The sequence below is a fragment of the Dipodomys spectabilis genome, unplaced genomic scaffold (genome assembly GCF_019054845.1).
Source record: "Dipodomys spectabilis isolate Male_0828 unplaced genomic scaffold, ASM1905484v1 ptg000018l, whole genome shotgun sequence".
Taxonomy (NCBI): Eukaryota; Metazoa; Chordata; class Mammalia; order Rodentia; family Heteromyidae; genus Dipodomys; species Dipodomys spectabilis.
In genome coordinates this window covers 21,735,885-21,756,141 of record NW_024870695.1, presented here as the reverse complement: position 1 = coordinate 21,756,141, position 20,257 = coordinate 21,735,885, and the positions used below count along the sequence as shown (strand labels likewise).

Below are 20,257 nucleotides of genomic sequence, written 5' to 3'. Positions count from 1 at the left end.
TTGTGGGTTGGCACTGTGTCCCAGATGAGTACCCTGGGGCCTAAGGAAGGGTAATGACCCTGGAGAGGATTTCTGCTCCCTGTGGCTGGAAGGTGATCTTCTGGGCCCTGAGAAATGCCAGACACCCTCCCCTCAACCCCCCCTTCCAGCGCCCACCCCCCAGGCCTTGGCAGGAAAAGAAGCCTCCTTAGGGGCAGAGGTGGCTCAGGATTGGGAGTCCTCAGCTGCCTTCTTGTCTGTATTGTAGCCAGAGGGTGGCCCGAGCTTGAGGGGTTCCCTTGGCTCCAGGCCCTAAGCAGCAAGCACTTAGCAGCTGGTTCTCCGTCTGCTGCTACCCCCACCCTCCCCTCTCCTCCACCCAGCTAACCAACCCAAAATAGAAAAAGGAAGTTATTTCCACATTGGGAGGCAGCTGGGGAAAAGCTTCTCTCCAGCCAGGGGGCGGGCGGGATTCCTGGAGCTGGGGAGGCCAAATCAAAGCCAGGCTTTGCCTGAGAGAGCAGCCCCCCACTGCCCCCAGCCCGGCTGCCTTCTCAGTGTGTCATTTCCCTGATTCAGCAGGACGCGTGGCCTGCGGTTGCCACGCTGCAGGCTGCCGAGTTACTGTGGGGGAGATTCTGGCCTGGCTCCAGCTGCCCTTAGGCCTGGGCCAGGGCAGGAGCTTGGGGGGGCAGGGCAGCTGCAGGTTGGCCTCACCACCACCCCCACCACCCTCGCCCCGGCCCTGCTTTGAGGATGAGCCTCTGTCCTGGCCCAGGTCCTTGCCATTCACCTTGCCTGGAAAGAGTGGGTCCTGAGCACCCCTCAAAAAAAAGAGCTGGGGGGGGCTGGGAAGGTGGCTCAATGGTAGAGTGCTTGCCTTGCATGCCTGAGGCCCTGGGTTCGATTCCTCAGCACCACATAAGCAAAATGAAAAAAGCCGGAAGTGGCGCTGTGGCTCAAGTGGTAGAGCGCTAGCCTTGAGCTGAAGAGCTGAGGGACAGTGCCCAGGCCCAGGGTTCAGGCCCCACCACTAGACCCAAAAAAGAAAAAAAAAAAAAAAAAAGAGCTGGGGCTGGGAATGTGGCTTAGTGGTAGAGTGCTTGACTTGCATTCATGAAGCCCTGGGTTCGATTCCTTAGTACCACATACATAGAAAAAGCTGGAAGTGGTGCTGTGACTCAAGTGGTAGAATGCTAGCCTTGAGCAAAAGAAGCTCAGGGACAGTGCCCCCAGGCCCAGAGTTCAAGCCCCAGGACTGGTTAAAAAAAAAAAAAAAGGGGACTGTGAAGATGGCTCAGTGGTAGAGTGCTTGCCTTGCATGCATGAGGCCCTGGGTTCCATTCCTCAGCACCACATAAGCAGAAAAAGCCAGAAGTGGCACCGTGGCTCAAGTGGTACAGTGCCAGCCTTGAGCTGAAGAGCTGAGCGACAGAACCCAGGCCCAGAGTTCAGCCCCCATAACTGGCAAAAAAAAAAAAAGCTTTCCAGCTGGGCATAAGTGACTCAGGCCTATAATCCTAGCTATTCAGGAAGCTAAGAATTGAGACTCGTGGTTCAAAGCCAGCAGGGACAGGAAAGTTTGTGAGACTCTTAGCTATAATTAACCACGAAAAAGGCAGAAATGGAGCTGTGACTCAAGTGGTAGAGCACCAGCCTTGATCAAAAGAGCTAATGAAGAGTGTCCAGGCCCTGAGTTCAAGTTTCAGTACTGTTGTGTGCAAGCGCACATGCAGCACACATGCACACACATACACATTACACACACACACACACACACACACACAAGAGGTGGATAATCAGCCAATAAGTGCTAAGAGAAGGCTGTGCAAGATGCAGCTTAGGAGGGCCCCCTCCTTCTTGGCAGGGAAGCAACAAGTTCTAGAGGAGGAAACTGAGTCCCAGAGATAAATAGGGGCTTCCTAAGCCCACTTGTTGGTTATGGTTAAGGCAGAATGAGAGCTCAGATCTGCTCTGTTCTCTAGAGGTCCTGTTTTCTTCCCTTCCCAATAAACCACCAGACATCAGGCTGGGGTTTCTGTGTTTATTCCTTGGACCGTACCTGTTACTCAGCCACAAGCTTGATGTGTGCTAGGGGCTAGAGACATAAGCACCGAAGGATACGACCCATGCCATCTGCATAGGACATTCATGACCGCCTGTGTGTAAATCCAGGACATCAACATCAGTACGATGAGATCTAGAGACCTGGGAGAACAATGACTGTCAGCCCAAAGCCAAGGCTTATTAAAAAGAGCCTGTGATGATGAGAGAGGGCTGTGAGCTGGTGTCATGGGCCACCAGGCCTGTAGTTGAGATGACTTCCCCTTATCACCCCCTTCCCCAGGATTGATGTTCTGAGCTCAGGACCCCCTACAAGCCAGAGGCGCTACCGGAACTGGAACCCACCGCTACTGGGCAAGCTCCCTGATGACTTCCTGCGTATTCTGCCCCAGCAGCTGGACAGCATGCAGGTAACTGCTCCCCACCCTCCAGGCCTATCTGCCTGTCCAGCATCTCTCTTTGCCCACATGATTGGTTTGATTCAGTTTTGCTTCCTGATTTTTAAGCTCTGGTTGAGCTATTTCTGTTGCTCTGGGTTTGTAGGAAAGGGGCATTGAACCAAAAGCCTCACTTCCTGTCTGGGCCTGGTGGCTTCCTGTTTGATTCAGGGAAAGTGATGGCTGGAGACTGGCTGAGGCCATCACCTTGGGCTGGAGGGAGGGAGTATGGGGTAGCCAAGAGCAGAGAGCCAGGGCACTTCTTTTCTCTTCCTTGGGAAAGGGCCAGAGGCAGCCTCTCTCCAGATGCTGGCATGTCCCAAGATGGTCCTATGAAGTATATGTGTCTCATGTGAGGTTGCTGATTCAGGGAGAGAGAGGAGTTTGAGCACTTTGCAAGTCTCTTCAGAACTGTTGAGGATATAGATGAAAAAATGAGGTAATCTGAGGTCAAGAGGAAAAATAGATGTTAAGCCCTTGCTGCTGCAGAGAAGATTCTGACCTGTTAGGGATTTGGGCTGACAAGTGCATCCCATTAGGGGGTGTGCACCTCAGGGTGGGGCTGGAAGAATCTGGGGAAGGTTATGTATATGCGCACACGTGCATAGATGTTAGTACCCAGTGTGCCATCAAGAGTAGGCATTCAGTTAGGTGCTGGTGGTTCATGCCTATAATCCCAGCTACTCAGGAAGCTGAGATCCAAGGATTGCAGTTCAAAGCCAGACTCTTGATCTCCAATTAACCAGCAAAAAGTGAAGGGACAACACCTAGGCCTTGAGTTCAAGTCCCAGGAGAGTCAACAAATGAGTAGGCATTGGGCAGCATGCTTGCTTCCTCTTCAGGGTAACCCTGTGAGTGGAGAGGGAAGCATACCTCCTGTCCCCGCACCGATGGCTAGCGACCAGGACAGCCGCTGGAAGCAGTACTTGGAGGACGAGAGGATTGCGCTTTTCCTGCAGAATGAGGAGTTCATGAAGGAACTACAGCGCAACCGGGACTTCCTCCTTGCACTGGAGAGAGGTGGGTACCAAGTGGGCCTGTGGCCACTGCCCCATGGCTGAAGAAGGAAGTGATGTAAGACTTAGCCTTAGAGCTCAGGTTGTGTCGGAGAACAAGGTGCCAGGTCCTTTCTGTCCTGCTGAAAGTATGGTCCACACCATACTTTCTATCAGAGGACACCAAAATTCTATCAACAGGGTAAGAAACACATTGGGACTCAGAGAGGGAGAGAGAGGATGGTGTACCCGCTGAGACCTTCCCTTTACCCCCTATATGACTGCTCTGTGTTCAGCACTGGTCTTTGCCCAGGGCTGCAGGGATAAGAGCACAGCTTCAGTTATAGGGCAGAAAGAATGGTAACTGCCAGAGTGGAAGGCAGGTTGGGATGCCCTGCTTTCCAGCCTAGCTGTCTTTCCTCTTCAGGAGGAAGGGTGTTTAGGGTAGGGTATGGAGAAAGGGTGTGGAGGTTACCTTGTGCAAGTCAGAGAGATTGAGACTATTGTGTGTTTGTCAGGGAGGAACAAGCTGTTCTGCGAGTATGCTGGACTAGAGGGAGGGGACGTTCAGGTTGGTCCCACACTGCAACAGAGGTGTTGGTCTTTCTAGAGTTGCTGATCTCCAGTCTCTCTGGGAGCTTCTATCTGCCATTTGAACATTCCAGAATGTTAGAACCAGGCAGTCGTTTTCATTATCACTGGTTCTTCAAGAGCTGGTAGTGTCTTGTGTGCAATTGTGTGAGATTCTAGGGGTTCAGGCTTCTGGCAATCTGCAGCATACTTCCTGGGAGCCCTGGAGCTTACTTCTCTGACAGAAGGAACATGTTCCTTTTCCAGATCGCTTGAAGTATGAGTCCCAGAAATCCAAATCTAGCAGTGTGGCTGTTGGAAATGACTTTGGCTTTCCCTCTTCGGTCCAAGGTAACTTTGCTTTCCCACCAGAGAAGCCTGGAGAAAGTGAGGAACTCACACCCCAGCTTTACTTTGCACACATGGAGTTAGGGGTAGAGTGAATAAACAGATGGTGGGTAGGGGCCTGAGATGGTACAGCAGGCTGGAAGGGGACATTTCCTCTAGAGTAAGCTATCTGGGGTTCTTGCTAATGCCACAGCTGGGGGTTAACACAGGCTGGCTGAACTACACCTCTGCGGGGAGTGGGGAGGGAAAGATGGTGGGGGGAGTCTGCATCGAACCATATAATGTCATTTGGTAGCAAATGGGGACTTGCGATCCTTGATCTGTATGCTGAAGGAGCTCACAGTCTTATATGAAGATAAGGAAAAGCAAACCAGCAAAGCCAGCAAAACACATGTTAACTGAGCAAATGCATGGACAGGAGGAGGGTAGGATTAATCTGGAAAGGGTTCAATTGTTTATCTCTTAAGTAACTGGGAAATATCTGCCATGGACCAATCCCTGCCCTAGATGTTGAAGCAAAAGGAATTTGGAGCTTTGAGTTCAAGAGAACCAGCCAGGCCCTTTGTCTCAGAAGTCTTAATGGCTGAGACGGGCCAAGGGCTAGGCAGGAGTACTAGTGGGATTCATGGACCAGAGGGTTGAGCTGGGGCTGGGCTCTGCCACCTGTGTGGGCCAAATGGCTCTTAATCACTGCACTCACTCCACCCACCTCCTCAGAGAGACTCAGCAGCTTTGTCTGGAACCACCCCTCCCTCAGGCAGTGGAGTGGGGCATGGAGGGGCAGAAGGATGGAGAGCCCACTGATCCCAGCTTGGACAGAGCAAATCCCACAGAACTGATTTGTAAGCAAGAGGCTGGGAGCTTAGTCTTTACCAGATGTGCATCTGGGAGTTTCCACAGAGCCTCTTGTCCTTGATCCCGAATTAACCAGAGACACCAGGGCTGCTGAGATGGATCAGAATGACTCAAAGGGGACTTAGCAGGCAAGGTGACTTGGGATTAGCCAAGGTGCCGGGTGGGGAGTGGTGGCTTTAGAAGGGCAGTAAGAAATGCAAGCAGTTCTGTGCTGAGGGAGTCCAGAGGCTGGGCCTGACGCTTGCCATAGCTCCATCCTCATTACTTCTCATTGTCTGGGCGGGACAGAGGATAGCCCTGGAAGGATGAAGGGGATCTCCTTGGTATTTCTTGCTCTGCCTTGTTCCTGCTTTGACTCATGCATATCAGGATGCCGGGACAGCTGTGCTAGTGAATTGACTAACCTGCTGTGGGTGCGGAGGGTGGCAGGTTTGTGGTGTCTGGTGACTTCCATCATGTAAATACCCAGGCCACCACTCATTTCAAACTGTTCGGATGACTTCACAGAAAGTAGAATTGGCCAGAGAAGTGGCTGGTTGGTATTCCCTGCCAGCCAGCTCTCCACTCTTAAGACAGTCAGCGTTTTCACAGAGGAGAACAACATAGCTTGCAAGGGGGGAAAAAAGTATTTCTAGAACCCCTCCAGCTGGGAAAGAGGCCTGTACTCTTTTTGTATGTCTTTTCGCCCTGGCTGGCTTCGGACTACCATCCTCAGATCTCCGCTTCTTGAATAGCTAGGATTACAGGTGTGAGCCACCAACACCTGTCAGAAGCCTTATCCTCTTGCTCAAATGGAAAGACAGGCTGAGAACAGCCACCATGGAGCGCAGGAATTCCCCCCTCTCCCCCTGCCCCACCTCATCAAGGTAGCTTCTTGCCCTTCCCTTCATCGCAGTACCTGAGACCCAAAGGGCTCCATCCCTCAGCAGGTACCTCCTCTTTCCAGGAACCAGTGATCCCAACCCTGCTGTGTCTGAAGATGCCTTATTCAGGGACAAGTTGAAACATATGGGAAAATGTGAGTCCAGCTTACGTTCCCCCCTCTTCCCAGGGCTAATGAGGCAGGCCCTGTGGCCTCATGGGAGGAAAGGAGTCTCTCCCCCACCCTGAATTTTTAATGCCCCTGACTCTTGGCAAATGGGAATGACATTTTAATCACAGGCTGGCTCCTCAGCCTTCCTGCCTCACTTTTCTGTAGACACAAATTGAGTTTAAATCCTCTTGAGCCAGCTGTCTGCAGAGAAATAATGTGTGGGCATCCTTTTGTCTTGACATCCATGTGCACATTGTCTGTGGCTTGAGGGCTTGGCAGGAGTCTGGGGAGGGGACCTACAGTCCTGTCCATCTTGAAAGCCCCCTCCCTTCCCCTTGCATCACCCCCAGCCCTACAGCCAGTGTGAATAAGGCTGCTACCCTTTGAGGCTCCATTTCTGGGAAACTGGCGGATTAGTCATGGAAATCCCAGGAACAGCTCTGCCAGGGGAGGGGCAGGAAGAGGTTTGGGTGGAAAGCAATGCAAGACGTGTGGCTGGCTGTCGCCACCGGTGAAGGAATACCCGGATCTTGGGCTGCTGACAAACCCTGGACTTGGCTTGTGGTGGCCTGTGCTGCCCCTGCAGGCCGACCTGGAATTGCAGCCTTGTTCCCCGAGGTTGGGAGGTGGTGCCCCTTGTCTGTGATTGCTGTCACCTCTCTTGCCTCAGCTCCTACCCCAGGGGCCTGGAGCTGCCCCGGTCTCTGTCAGACCTGGAGGGAGGCCATCTGGTGCTCTGGCTGCCAAGAGAATGAAAGGCTCACAGGTCTCTCTGCTCCAGCCACCCGGAGGAAGCTGTTTGAATTGGCCCGGGCCTTCTCGGAGAAGACCAAAATGAGGAAGTCAAAGAGGAGACACTTGCCAAAGCATCCGTTGTATCCTTCCTTCTGCCTGGCACCGGGCGGGGTGGTGGTTGCCCCCGCTGGACCCATGGAGGCTATGCCTTCAGCAAGAGGCAACCAGCACTGATGCCTCCACTCTGTTCTCTGGGCCTAGTCTTCCAGCCTGCCCCCTCCCAGAGCACTTGGGTTCAGGTGTGGGGAGCAGACAATGAAATTGTCCTTTCTATAGTTTTTTTTTTTTTTCTTTTTTCTTCTTTGGGTTTTGGATAAACTGCATCTTGGGAGAAAAATTGGTCCTTCCATTGCAGTCAGCAAACCATTCCCTATTTCCTTTCATGGAAATGGTCCATGTGTTGGTCTTCTGCAAACTCTTCTCCAGAGACCCACCATTTTACTCCCAGTTCCTTACGAAAGATACCTTTCCTTATGGAGGTACAAACTACCCATGCCTGTCCAGCAGTGCCCGATGTTAAAAGCTGAATGGGCAAAGGGGAGTAGGGAGATTTTATTACTAGTTGTGGGAGGAAAGTGAGGAGGTCAGGGCCTGGGTGTGCAGCTGCTTCTGAGAAAGGAGCCTGATGAGGACAGTGTTGGGGTGCTGGGGAATAGGAGATATGGAAGAAACCTTGTGACCTTGGGGGGATTGGGAACAGCTGTAGGGCAGGCAGTGGCATAGAATGGACACAGTGCTTGTCCATTCACCTCTGGGGCAGTTTTCCTGAACGACCTGGCAGGCTGGGGGCTGCTGCGTCAACGGCCAACCTCCTGGATGACGTTGAGGGCCATGCTTGTGGTGAGGAGGTGGGGGGGGGCGGCTTTTGAGCTCCAACTTGCTTGTGATGGGTGGCCCTTCCCCTCCCCTCAAAAAGAGGAGCTCCTGAGTTTTATGTCAGGAGGAAGAGGCACAACCATGGGGGTACATCAAGGGCTGGGCTAAGAAACATAGACTCCCCTCTGCTTGGGCATAGTACATTTGCCTTCCTGCAGTTCCTAAAAGAGGGTCCAGCCCTGCTTCCACTCAGATCTCTACCTGTAGCACTGTGTGCCAGGCACCATTCCTGGGCAGCATTTCTTGGGGGTACAATGGGCAGACAGGTGGGTCTCCCACAGGGAGCCATGAGCTAGGCAGCTTCAGTATGAGGATCCAGGGGATTTCAGCTTTTACCTGCTGCCTTCCAAAGGCCATTGGGGCCAGAAGACTCTGCTTCAGAACAGGTCACTCACAGCTGAACCCTGATCTGCATGCCGAAGCTCCCTTGAAAGGCCAGGGGACAGCCGGGTGCTGGTGGCTCACGCCTGTAATCCTAGCTACTCAGGAGGCTGAGATCTGAGCATCACAGTTCAAAGTCAGCCCGGGCAGGAAAGTCTGTGAGAGTCTTATCGCCAATAAACCACTAGAAAACCGGAAGTGGTGCTGTGGCTCAAGCAGTAGAGCGCTTACCTTGAGCTGAAGAGCACAAGGACAGCGCCCAAGTCCAGAGTTCAAGCCCTGCGACCCACAGGAAAAAAAAAAAAAAGGCCAGGGGATGTCCAGAAACAAGGGCTCAAGGTCTTGGAAGCCCAACATCTCTATCCCATATAATAAGTGAGAGATGAGGCCCAAGCAGGAAGGAAGAACCTGAGCAAGGCCTCAGAGATCAACGGTAGGAGTCAGGCCAGCATTCGGTGCTGTTGCTTCTCTTCCCAGACTCATGATCACTGCCTGGGAACCAGCATGTACCCCAAAGGGGCAGAGTAAGTTGGGGCAGCTCTTTGGCTCCAGTTGAGACGTGTTTGAGCCAGGCACTGCAGAATGGGGAATGAGGTCACCCCCGGTTGCCTTTCAGATGAAGACTTCCGAGGAAGGCGGCAAGAGATGTCCAAGGTGGAAGAGGCCCTACGGGAAGGACAGTAGAGGTAAGACCTGCACTACAACTGCACGGGGACTGTCTCTCTTTTTGCCCTTCCAGGGGTCCGGTAGTGTTGGCTCTGGATAGTGATGATCCTGACTCTCTTTATAGTTGTGGTAGGGAGCATCGGCTTCTGCATGGCATTTATTTTATTTGGTTATTTATTCATTTGATGAAAAGAATCACATCTGCCTGTGACACAGACTGGAAGGAGGAAAACAAACTTGAATAGTTTAGAGTGCCATTGAGAAAACAGTCCAGGACACACACACACACACACACACACACTGCACACAAAATGCATACTGAGAGGACAATTTAAGAAAAATTAAGGTGGCCCTGCACACACAGAACAGTGTCCAGTCCCCTACTTAGGTTGGGTCATCTGGCATCGTCCACAGCAGACTTAGAAATGGGCCCTCCCAAAGCAGCTACTTCTGGCTGAATCTTCAAGACTGGCTTACCTTTCTCTTGTGCACTCTCAGGAACGGGATGGGGTGGGGGAATAGGGAGAATTGACACTTCCTCAGGACCCAGGCACCCCTGCCCCTCTTCCCTTTTTTCCCATCCAGAATCCAGATACCCTGCCCTACCTCCGGCTGTTCTCCTGGTCCTAGTAGTCAGCATCTATCAGGCTTTCTTGAGCTGTGGTACGGCAAGTGTGTTCTTGTTTCAGACTTTCTTGTTTTTTTTTCTTTCCTGGTCCTGGGGCTTGAACTCAGGGCCTGGGTACTGTCCCTGAGCTTGCGTGCTTGACTGACTTTCTTTCTTTCTTTCTTTCTTCCTCCTTCCCTCCCTCCCTCCTTCGCTCTCTCTCTGTCCCTTCCTTCCCTCCTTCCTCTCTCTCTCTCTCTCTCTCTCTCTTTCTTTCTTTCTTTCTCTGCTTTTGCTCAAGGCTAGTGCTCTACCAGTTGAGCCACAGCACTTCTGGCATGGTAGTTAATTTGGAGATAAGAGTTTCTGGGACTCCCCTTCCCATGCTGGCTTTGAACCACAATCCTCAGAGCTCAGCTTTGTGAATAGCTAGGACTACTCCAGCTTCTGTTTCAGACTTTGTGGAAATCCTTGGTCTCATCAGAACAGTCATGGTGCAGACAAGATATATCAGGGCACAGAGGGCCTAGCAGTAAATATACTCTTCACATGAGCATCTAGCTTCCCTTCTAGCTCATTACTCCATCCCTCCCCAGGCACTTCTAGCACTCTCCCATTCTTCCTAGATTTCTCACCCACAGAACTGTACCCCTGCTTCTTTCTTCTCTGGGATGCCCAGAGAAAGCCTCACTCCCATGTGATGCTGCTACTATTTCCTACCCCTCTTCCTTCCCACCGGTACCCTGGGGAAAATGTTCTCCCCCAAGCCACCCCATCTCAGAACCTTGTCCATCATTCCTTTCTTTCCAGGGTCTTCCAGCTCTATCCTTCACAGCTCTTCAAGTTTACTTCCTCCTCCCCTCCACTGTAAAAGCCAGGAGTCTTTATTGTTGTCTTTCGCATCCACCAAGAGAGTGGCATCCTCCTCCATTCTCAGCAAGCTGGCAGCATCTAGGAGGGGACTGACCCAAGGAGGTCATCTGCCAGCTCCAGGACTGCATCCTGTCCTGTTTTCTGGAACTCTCTTCCACATTCAGAGTCCCTGGTTCTTTCCTGAAAGCCTTCCCCTGGTTCCTATGACCTCAGGAGCCTTTTCCTTCCTTCTTTTCTTCCTTCTTCCCTGGCTTCTGTTGGTCCTTCCACTCTTAGTCCTTGGCCCTCTTCTAGCTTCTTCCTGCCCACTCTCTGGTAACACTACTGCCCTCTGTCATAGCATCACAATTCTTCTGAGCAGTTGGCTCCAAGCGCCAAGACCCCAGTGCAGTGACTCCTCTAGATGGGCTCTGTATCCCCACCTGCCTTCATGATTGTCTTTTCAGTCCTGAATGTCAGCTCAGTGGAGCCAGTCTCTCCTCCCCAATTCCTCTTTCTGTTCCTCTTCCCTATTCCTTCACCATTACCCCAACAGAATCATCACCACTTGGCAGCCGGGTCCCTTCCCTATCTCTGTTTATCCCATTGCCCAAACACTACTTTGGTCTTACTTCACTTCTCCCTGCCCTTTTTTTATTTGCCAGTATTAAGGCTTGAACTCAGGGCACAGGCACTATCCCTTAGCGTTTTTTGATCAAGACTGATGCTCTGCCACTTGGGCTACAACTCTACTTCCAGCTTCTGTGTGTGTGTGTGTGTGTGTATGCGTGCGCGCGCGCGGTTTAATTAGAGACAGGAATCTCATGGACTTACTCTGGCTTTGCACCTTGATTTTCAGATCTCTGTTTCCTGAGTAGATAGGATTACAGGCATGAGTCTTTGGTTCCCAGATGACTGGATCTTTTGAGCAAAGTTCTACGAATTCCTCAACCTGATGTCTAGTCCCACCAAATCCTGGCTCCAGTTTACTTCTTTGTCCTTCTGTCCCTGATGTGGCTCATCTAAGCTACCAGCCTATCACAAAATGTCCCACCTTGGGAGCCCTTTCTATGAAGCCTCCTACCCTTCCCATCTCTCCCTCCCCCTATCTCCTGTCAGTTCCTGCAGGTTTCTAGGGAAACAAGGAGTTCCTACACTGATTTAGAGCTGGGAAAAGGAGGGGACCGTTTGGTAGCTTCTGCCTTGAACTGTCTCTCTAGGAACCAGTGATCAAGGAAGACCAAGAATCTCTTTCTAAACACTTGTCCCTTCTTCCTCCTAGGTGTCAGCAGCTCTGCCTCGCCAGAGATGTTCTGACCCGGTGAGGGCTGCCAGACAGCAACACCGGCACCCAGCTGAAGGGCCCAGCTGCAGCCGGACAGATGGTGCTTGCATACCAAGGCCCAGGGCTCTCCGGCCACAGTCCAGCTCAGCCACTGCCATTTACTGCGGGACTTAGAGCTTCGAGTTGCCATCCTGAGATTGGAAGAGGGACCTGGGGCCCCAAAAGCAGCAGCCAGTCACAGCCCCCTTTTATAGCCAGGCTTTTCTGTGGGCAATGAACAGAAATACAGGAACCATCCCTTCCCTGCTTTAAAGGAAAAGCAAAACAAAAATCCCAGGAAGCGACAAAGATTGAAGTTTGGGGAAAGCAAAGGATGACACTAGCAGAGGCTCTTGGGCCTGAAGGAGGATCTCCTGTCCCCCGTCCTCACCTCTCCTGGCAAGCCACAGGCTGCCTGATCTACCCCATTCCCAGATTCCTTGAGGTCCTCCTCCTCCTCTTCTTCCCAAGCTCTCCTACATCCCAGCCTTTCCCCTGGCAGCAGACCCTCCCCACAACCCCTTCTCTGCTAGGGACAGCCCTGGGCATCACAAGGCGGAATCTGCTGCCTGTCCTGTCTGGCTCATTGAGCTACTTGTTAGGGGCTGGCACAGCCTGGCAACCTCCGCTTCACCAAGCAAGGATGAGGAGGATCTCCCCCTCCCTCCCTTCTCCCCTACCCTGGAGCCCAAGGACTCTTGTAAGGTCTTTAGTTTGGCCAAAGTCCAAAAGCCAGCTCTGGATTCTCATACACTACAGTGGAGGCTCTTAGGATCTGGGGTAGCTGGACTAGTCCGACTGTGTCCTAAGGGGGTGTGACAGCGGGAGACTCAGGAGTGACTGTCCAGAAGGTGGGGGGGGTCCCAGGACCTAGGTGAAGTGGCCAGCCTGGCTGGGAGAATCCAGGCGGCGGCGATCTGAAAAGGAAAACTTGATTCCATGAACTCTTAAACGAACTCAACCGGCACCAACCACTGCCAAGGGGCGGGGGCGGGGCGCATGGCCCCGGGGCCCGGACCTGGGAACGAGCTGGCCTGTTCCCGCCCAGCCGTCTGACGGGGCAGCAGGAGGCTCCCGCTGCGGTGGGACTGGGGGTTGGGGGAGGGGATCGGAAGTTTGGAGAGGGGCCTGAGAGAATTCCTCCATCCCTGCTCGGATTCGGGGGTGGGGTTGGGGAACCGAGCTGCGCCTCCCCCCCGCAATCCCTAGCTGGGCAGGGCGGCGCGGCCGGCCGGAGTGACCAAGTTTGGAAGCGCGCAGTTCGGCGGCACGTGCAGCGGGATCCGGAGCGCAACCGCCAGCCAAGAGGAGGTGTCCGCCCTCCTGGATCGCTCGCCAAGGAGCTCTTCCCTCCCGACCCGCCTTCCCCCGCCCCCCAGGCCGCTAGCCGAAGCTCCAGGCGGGGGAGTCTGGGCCCCCGGCAGTGGTCAGAGCGCGTGCGCCCTGGCGCGCGGGAGAAGCCGCAGCTCCGAGTCCGTGTGTGTGCGCGCGGCGCGCGCGCGCGCGTGTGTGTATGTGTGTGTGTGTGTGCGTGTGCTGTTATCCTCCCCCCCACCCCCGTCCCGTGTGTGGTTTGTGGTTTTTTCCTTGGAGCGGTTTCATAGGAATTCCTGTAATAAAGACGTGGTGTTCTCTTGGTGCTCTGATGTGGCCAGAGCGGCGTGGGCTGGACTCTTCCCTTATTCTCCCCACTCTCTGTCGGACACAGACGGGGTTTGGCCTCCGGGGATGGGTCACCCGGCATCACCCCCATTCACACACGGGGCAGGGTCCAGGGCCTCTGGTACTGCTCCCCTGGCGCCTCCTGCGCCCCCACTCCCCAAGCCTTGCCCACCTGCTGGCTTTATCCAGTGCTCTGCCTGTCTATGCCCAGGAAAAGTAACCTGCTTTCTGGTAGGAGAAAACAACCACCACCCGAAACCAGCCCGTTGGGAAAGCTCCAGACCAACACCTCCCTAAATAAACAAAGCTTCTGGATTAATGGGGGTGGCAGCGGGCATGTGTAAACTCAGATTTCAAAGGGAACATAGCGATCTTCCTTCCAGTTCACGCATCTCTGGTTTGCCCTGCTCCCCACTTCGTCTGGACTACTCTCCCCTACCCGCCTCAGGTCACACACAGGGAAGGAAACCGGCTGTTGAAAGAGGAAGCGGATGCCATCTTCAGACAGGGCAGTTCTCAAGGTTAAAACGTGTTCCTTGTATTGAGCCAGAGGCCTGGCTTCCAACTATGCATCTTGTTCCTGGGCTCTGAGTTATCCAGGCCTTGGACCCACTCTTCCCCTGGATGCTGTGTTCCCATGTTCTAGAACAGCCTGTTCCTCGGGGTCCAGCCTTGCTCCCAGCAGGTGGGTTTGCTAGAGCAACAAGGCCTTGTTATGCACGGGTTGGGCTAAGCAAGCCAAGATTCAACAACTCCGGCTCTGAAAGTTCCTCACTGATGGGTATGGACTAGTGTCCGCAACCCAGCAGCACCTGCACACTTGCTAGAAATGCCAATTCTTAACTTGACTGTAGACCTAATATGTCAGAAAGGGGGGCGGGGGAGGTGCAGCCCAGCAATCTGTGATTCCCATGCATACTAAAATTTGGGAACCATAGCGCTAAACCAATCCGTGTGTGTGTGCCAGTTCTGGGGCTTGAACTCAAGCCCTGGGCACTGTCCTGAACTTTTTGCTCAAGGCTAGTGCTCTACTACCTGAGACACTTCCATTTTTTTGCTAGTTGCTTGGAGATTAAAAAAAAAAAAAGTCTCACAGATTTGTCCACCCTAGCTGGCTTCAAACCACAAAGCCTCAGATCTCAGCCTCCCAAGTAGCTAGAATTAAAGGTATGAGCCACCCAGCGCAAAATCTTTTAGTTAATTAAAAAAAAAAAAATGCTGGGCTGGGATATGGCTTAGTGGTAGAGTGCTTGCCTCACATGAAGCTTTGGGTTCAATTCCTCAGTACCACATAAACAGAAAAAGTCGGAAGTGGTGCTGTGGCTCAAGTGGTAGAGGGCTAGCCTTGAGCACAAAAAGCCCAGAGACCATGCTCAGGCCCTAAGTTCAAGCCCCAGGATTGGTAAAATAATAATAATATAATAATAAAAAATCTCAATGCTTGCTACCCTGAACAGTTAAATCAAGTCTGAGATCTAGCATACCAGACCATATTAGCCCAATCGACCTTGCCCAATAACTTCTTTATGGATGATAAAATGACAGTTGAGAGTTTAAGTAATTTATCCAAGATTGCAGAGCTAGCACTAACTACATTAAGCCAGAAAAGGAGGTCCAGATTGACCCCAAACCCACACCCTTGATTCCTCTATTCCCTTCCTGACCTTATTGTGCTCTATGTACCCACACCATTGGCATCACCAAGGGGCCTGTCAGCAGTGTTTATTATTGGGCCCCACCCCACATCCACTCAACTGGCAACTGGGGTGCATTAAAATAAGCCCTTCTGTGTGTTTGGGAACCACAATTCCATACACAAAGTCCTGCCAGTGCCCCCTGGCTCTTCAAAGGCTTTGGTGTTTCTCATTTGTCCCCACCTTGCAATGAAAGAGATCATAGGGTCTATAAAGTACTGTACCCAGAACTGACATGGTTATTACCATATTGAAATCTAAACTCTCCCTTTTTTTTTTTTTTGGCTGGTAGTGGGGCCTGAACTCTGGGCCTGGGCACTACCCTTCAGCTCTTCAGCTCAAGGCTAGCATTCTATCACTTGAGCCACAGTGCCACTTCCAGCTTTTTCTGCTTATGTGCTGCTGAGGAATCAAACCCAGGGCCTCATGCATGCAAGGCAAGCACTCTACCACTGAGCAACCTTCCCAGCCCCATTCTCCCTCTTTTCTTTTGAGGTTTCGTTTCTGTTTTAGGATATGTGTTGGAGAAAAAGAGGAGAATTTGGTGTGAAGACCAAAGGGGGCAGGCAAGGTACAAGATGATGACCATCATAGCCACTCCCATTTTTGGAATTTTTTACATGAATTATTGCACCTAATCCAGCTCTCCCCCCCCCCCAACAATGATATGAAATCAGTATTGCTCTCATTTCACCCCCAGAAAACTGAGGTCTGGAGATGCTGAGCTCTTTAACAGTAAGTGAAAATATGTAGATTTGAGTTCCAAAGATGATGCTATTATTTGTTGGGAGTCAATGGGGGACAGTTAATAAGACCCAGGATCCCTGCATTGATGCCATTTGTAGAATACAGAAAGAGTACACCTGCTCTAAACATCTCAGTGACCTGTGATTTAGTAGTGTGCTGGAACTCTCCCGCTGGTATTCTCCATCTGGTTTTAGAAACAATCCCAACATGAACTCCTTCTGCTCATTATCACAACATAGATTAATTTGCTGGATTTGCAGGCTGGGCCAGCTGGGAGAATTGCTGGAGATTTCTGGAGATGGAGGTTATTAATGAGGTTGTATAAATCTGCCACCTGGTGGTCATCATGCAGAAGTGGCAGTCACTGACCACAGGGAGAGATCATTATTTTGACCTCAAGCCAGACAGAATGAAATTTGTTCCATATGTATATATATAACACACTAGATGAGGGGGTGCTGGGGGTGGGGCGCTGATTGGAACATATTGTAAACATGTGTCCAAATGTAACCATGAAATCCCCTTCTGTATAACTAATGTATGCTAATAATAATAAAATATAATAGATAGGCAGGAGTAGGGATGGAATGCAGGGCCTTATGCCTACTAGACAAGAGCTTTACTGAGCTACATCCGGGTCCTAAGAGTCACTCTTCTTTCTCATGTCAAGAGGATTTTTGCAGCCAGGCACTGTTGGCTCACACCTGTAATCCTAGTTACTCAAGGAGGCTGAGATCTGAGGATCATGGTTCAAAGCCAGCCTGGGCAGGAAAGTCCATGAGACACTTATCTCCAATAAACCACTAGAAAACTGGAAGTAGCACTGAGGCTCAAGCAGTAGAGTGCTCGCCTTGAGCTGAAGAGTGCAGGGACAGTGCCCAAGCCCAGAGTTCAAACCCCTTGACTGACAACAACAACAACAAACTTGGGTGACTTGGTTATCCCATTTACAGACTAGCAGACTGGCTGTCATCAACCAGAAGCTTGTTAGCGATGAAGAGTTTAGGCCTCACCCCAGATATCGAGTCAGAAGGTGTATGTCTCAAGCTCTCCAGGCGGCAAGTCCTGTTCATACAAGTGGGGTTCTGTGGACCTCGGAAGAAGAGAAGGTCTCACACCAGCCCTGAAATGTCTGCCTCAGAGGGGCCTCATCCTTGTGTGGTGTGCCATGGCCTTAGGTTCCAGTAGCAAAAGGCCAGACTGCTGTTCCCAGGCCCGATAACTCCCATTCCTTGGCTATGGAAAAAAATCCAAAGGGATTCAGACTTTCCTGGCCAGGTATAGGCACAATAGTAGCTACTCAAGGAGGCTGAGATTTGAGGATCATGGTTCAAAGCCAGCCAGGGCAAGAAAGTCCATAAGACTCCTATCTCCAATAAACCACCAGAAAACAGAAAGTGGCACTGTGGCTCAATTGGTACAGTGCTTGCTCTGAGCTGAATAGCTCAGAGACAGCGCCCAGACCCAGAGTTCAAGCCCCATGACTGACAAAAACAAAAACGAAAACTGAAGTGGAACTGTGGCTCCAGTGATTGAGCACTAGCCTTAAGCAAAGGAAGGTTAGGAACAGTACCTAGGCCCTGAGTTCAAGCCCCAATGCACAAAGTGCTAATCTCTCTTGAACTGGTCTCCTTAGGGGAAGAAAAGGAAAGAGCAGGCAGCATGTGAAATTGTCTTGTCAATTTTAGATAGGGTTCAGCTGTAGGACATGACTGTTCTAAGTGTGAAGTCAGACATTGTCATCACGTATTTATTGAGCAGTTACTGTAACAGACTTAGTTTTAAGTATTTTGCAGTTAGCAAATCATTGACCTCTCATCACAAGCCTTTCTTTTTATCCTTTGTTTTCTTTGACAGGTTCTCCCTGTGTAGCCCAGTCTGCCCTTAAACTACAGATCCTCTTGCTTTTGCCTCTGAATGCTGAGCTTATCCCCATTTTACAGATAACTAGGTTGAGGTCAGAAGATTTTAAAAAGCAGTCTATCACTGGGCTCTGGTGGTAGCTCATGCCTATAATCGCATCTACTCAGGAGGCTGAGATCTGAGGATTGTGGTTCGAAGCTAGTCCAGGCAGGAAAGTCTATGAGACTCTTATCTCCAATTAGCCATTAGAAAACCAGAAGTGGAACTGTGGCTCAAAGTGATACAGAGCTAGCCTTGAGCTTAAAAAAAAAAAAAAAAAAAGCCCAGGGACAGGGTCCAGGCTCTAAGCTCTGAGTTCAAGGGCCACAACCCACAAACACACACACAAAAGCAATCTATCCATCAGCGATGCACAGAGAACAGCCAGAAATGGACATAACCAGGCTGCCCAGTGGGGGATAGTCCCATCCAAGCACAGCATCTTTCCTATTAGTAATTTTGGGAAGGCCTGCAAGGCAAGCTAGGCCAGAGAGAGGGCCAGATGTGGGTGGCAGGGCGGGGATCGCTGCATCCTCATTTGTCCTAACTTGACTCTCTCCATCTATCTATTCACTGGAAAGCTCTCTGAGAACCAGTAGTGAGCCAAGCACCAGGCTGGGTGTGGGCTGGCAGAAAAGAGAGGCAGGCCCAGTCCCTGTCCTGAAAGAGGCTCCACTAGACAGATAGCAACACGTAAACAGAATGGAGCTGTGTGGGAAAGAGAAGCTTCAGGAGGGAGAGTGGAGATCAGGGAACTCCCCCCGCCTGGCTGGGTGCAGGGGTGGGTGTCCCAAGACAATGTTCAGCTAGAAGAGGGAGTGATGCCCAACAGCCTGGAGAAAAGAAAAGGCACTTCTGTCTCCTCCTTCAGTGTCTCCTTCCCTACCTTTCATCCTCCTTATCTTAAGAGTCAGTAGGTTTCTAATTTTTGTTGTTGTTTTGGGTCTTGCTAGGTAGCCAAACCTGTGAAGGCCTATAATTCTTTTTTTTTTTTTTATGGGGGGGTGAGGAAGTCCTGAAGCTTTGAACTCAGGGCCTGGGCACTGTTCCTGAACTTCTTTTGCTCAAGGCTAGCACTCTACCACTTGAGCCACAGCATCACTTCCAGCTTTTGATGTTTATGTGGTACTGAAGGCTTCATGCATGCTAGGCAAGCACTTTACCACTAAACCACCTTCCCAGCCCTTGACAGTTCTTATACTGTGTATTGACTATGTACAATTGCTTTCTGTCTTTTAAAACCACTAAAACTGTTCCTGGCCCTGGATCTTTGCCACACACGATTAGCAGCATTCACGATTTCATCAATATGCTTCCATTTTTCACTTACCAACGTGGTTCCCCTATTGGGAATGCTCTTTTATTTTGTTTTGTTTGTTTTGTCTGACAAACCGTATGTACTTCTTTTTTTTTTTTTTTTTTTTTTTTTTGTCGGTCGTGGGGCTTGAACTCTGGGCCTGGGCGCTGTCCCTCAGCTCTTCAGCTCAAGGCAAGCGCTCTACCACTTGAGCTACAGCGCCACTTCCGGTTTTCTGGTGGTTTATTGGAGATAGGAGTCTCACGGTCTCTCCTGCCCGGGCTGGCTTTTGAACCGTGATCCTCAGATCTCAGCCTCCTGAGTAGCTAGGATTACAGGCGTGAGCCACCAGCGCCCGGCCGTATGTACTTCTTAAATTGGAGCATTATTGACAAAGATGTGGACAGGATACGAGGAAGCTGCATGAAATAGGCGGCCTCCACCCCCTAGAAGGGACACAAGCTCATGAGCTGAACCTAGTGAGAGAGAGAGACAGAGAGGCAGAGCTGTGTAAAGAGCTGTCCAGCTGGCCTCAGGACTGTGACTTTATGTTCCTGGCTTGTGCAGGAAGGGAGTCAGGATAAAGACACCGTGCTCCTCCTTCTCCCCTCCCTCCCCCGCTAAGGCCTGCCACTGAGTACTAACTGGATTCCAGCTGGAAGTAGAGAGCAGGGGCTGAGGACACAGTCTGCAGAAGTCAGGGTCCTGTGGTACACATCACGGGGAGAATGGCAGAGGACCAATAAGAGCTACTCAGCATGCACACTTACAAACCAATATTATAGTCTCAACTATGCCTCTTCAACTTCTGTATCTTAAAGTCCTGACCCAAATGGAGTTGAAATGAGCTCAGAAGGGTGGAGCCTAGATAGCCTAATAAGATTGTTGTTCTCTCAAAGGATTAGGTCACAAATTTTCACTCATAAAGACAAGACCCTATGAAGACACGGGGAGGGGAGTTATCTATCTCAGAAGCCACCAGCCTTACAACAGAGGACACCGTGGACATGGACATCAACCTCCAGAATTGTGGGAAAATAAATTTCTGTTGTTGTTTTTTTCACCACCTACTGTGTGATGCTGTATTACCCAGCCCCCAACAAATGCAAGGATTCCAACAAGCTATGCAGTGCATTACTTATCACATATGTATTTGCCTCTCCATCTCCCTGA

The 20,257-nt window shown here is 51.2% G+C and overlaps 1 protein-coding gene across 2 annotated transcripts in view; it reads left to right on the top strand.

Annotated features, from left to right (window-relative positions):
- Positions 1–12,057, top strand: part of Cuedc1 (CUE domain containing 1) — a 92,198-nt gene extending 80,141 nt beyond the window's left edge. Inside the window, exons 3-10 of one of the 2 annotated variants that reach the window (XM_042674168.1) lie at positions 2,327–2,453; positions 3,323–3,500; positions 4,313–4,396; positions 6,195–6,266; positions 7,063–7,156; positions 7,858–7,916; positions 8,950–9,019; positions 11,741–12,057. In XM_042674168.1, the coding sequence (XP_042530102.1) occupies positions 2,327–2,453; positions 3,323–3,500; positions 4,313–4,396; positions 6,195–6,266; positions 7,063–7,156; positions 7,858–7,916; positions 8,950–9,017 (682 nt within the window). In that variant the 3' untranslated portion in view covers positions 9,018–9,019; positions 11,741–12,057. Of the gene's footprint in view, positions 1–2,326; positions 2,454–3,322; positions 3,501–4,312; positions 4,397–6,174; positions 6,267–7,062; positions 7,157–7,857; positions 7,917–8,949; positions 9,020–11,740 lie in introns of those variants that run through there. The other variant, XM_042674169.1, reaches the window with a different exon arrangement.
- Positions 12,058–20,257: the final 8,200 nt, after the last annotated feature.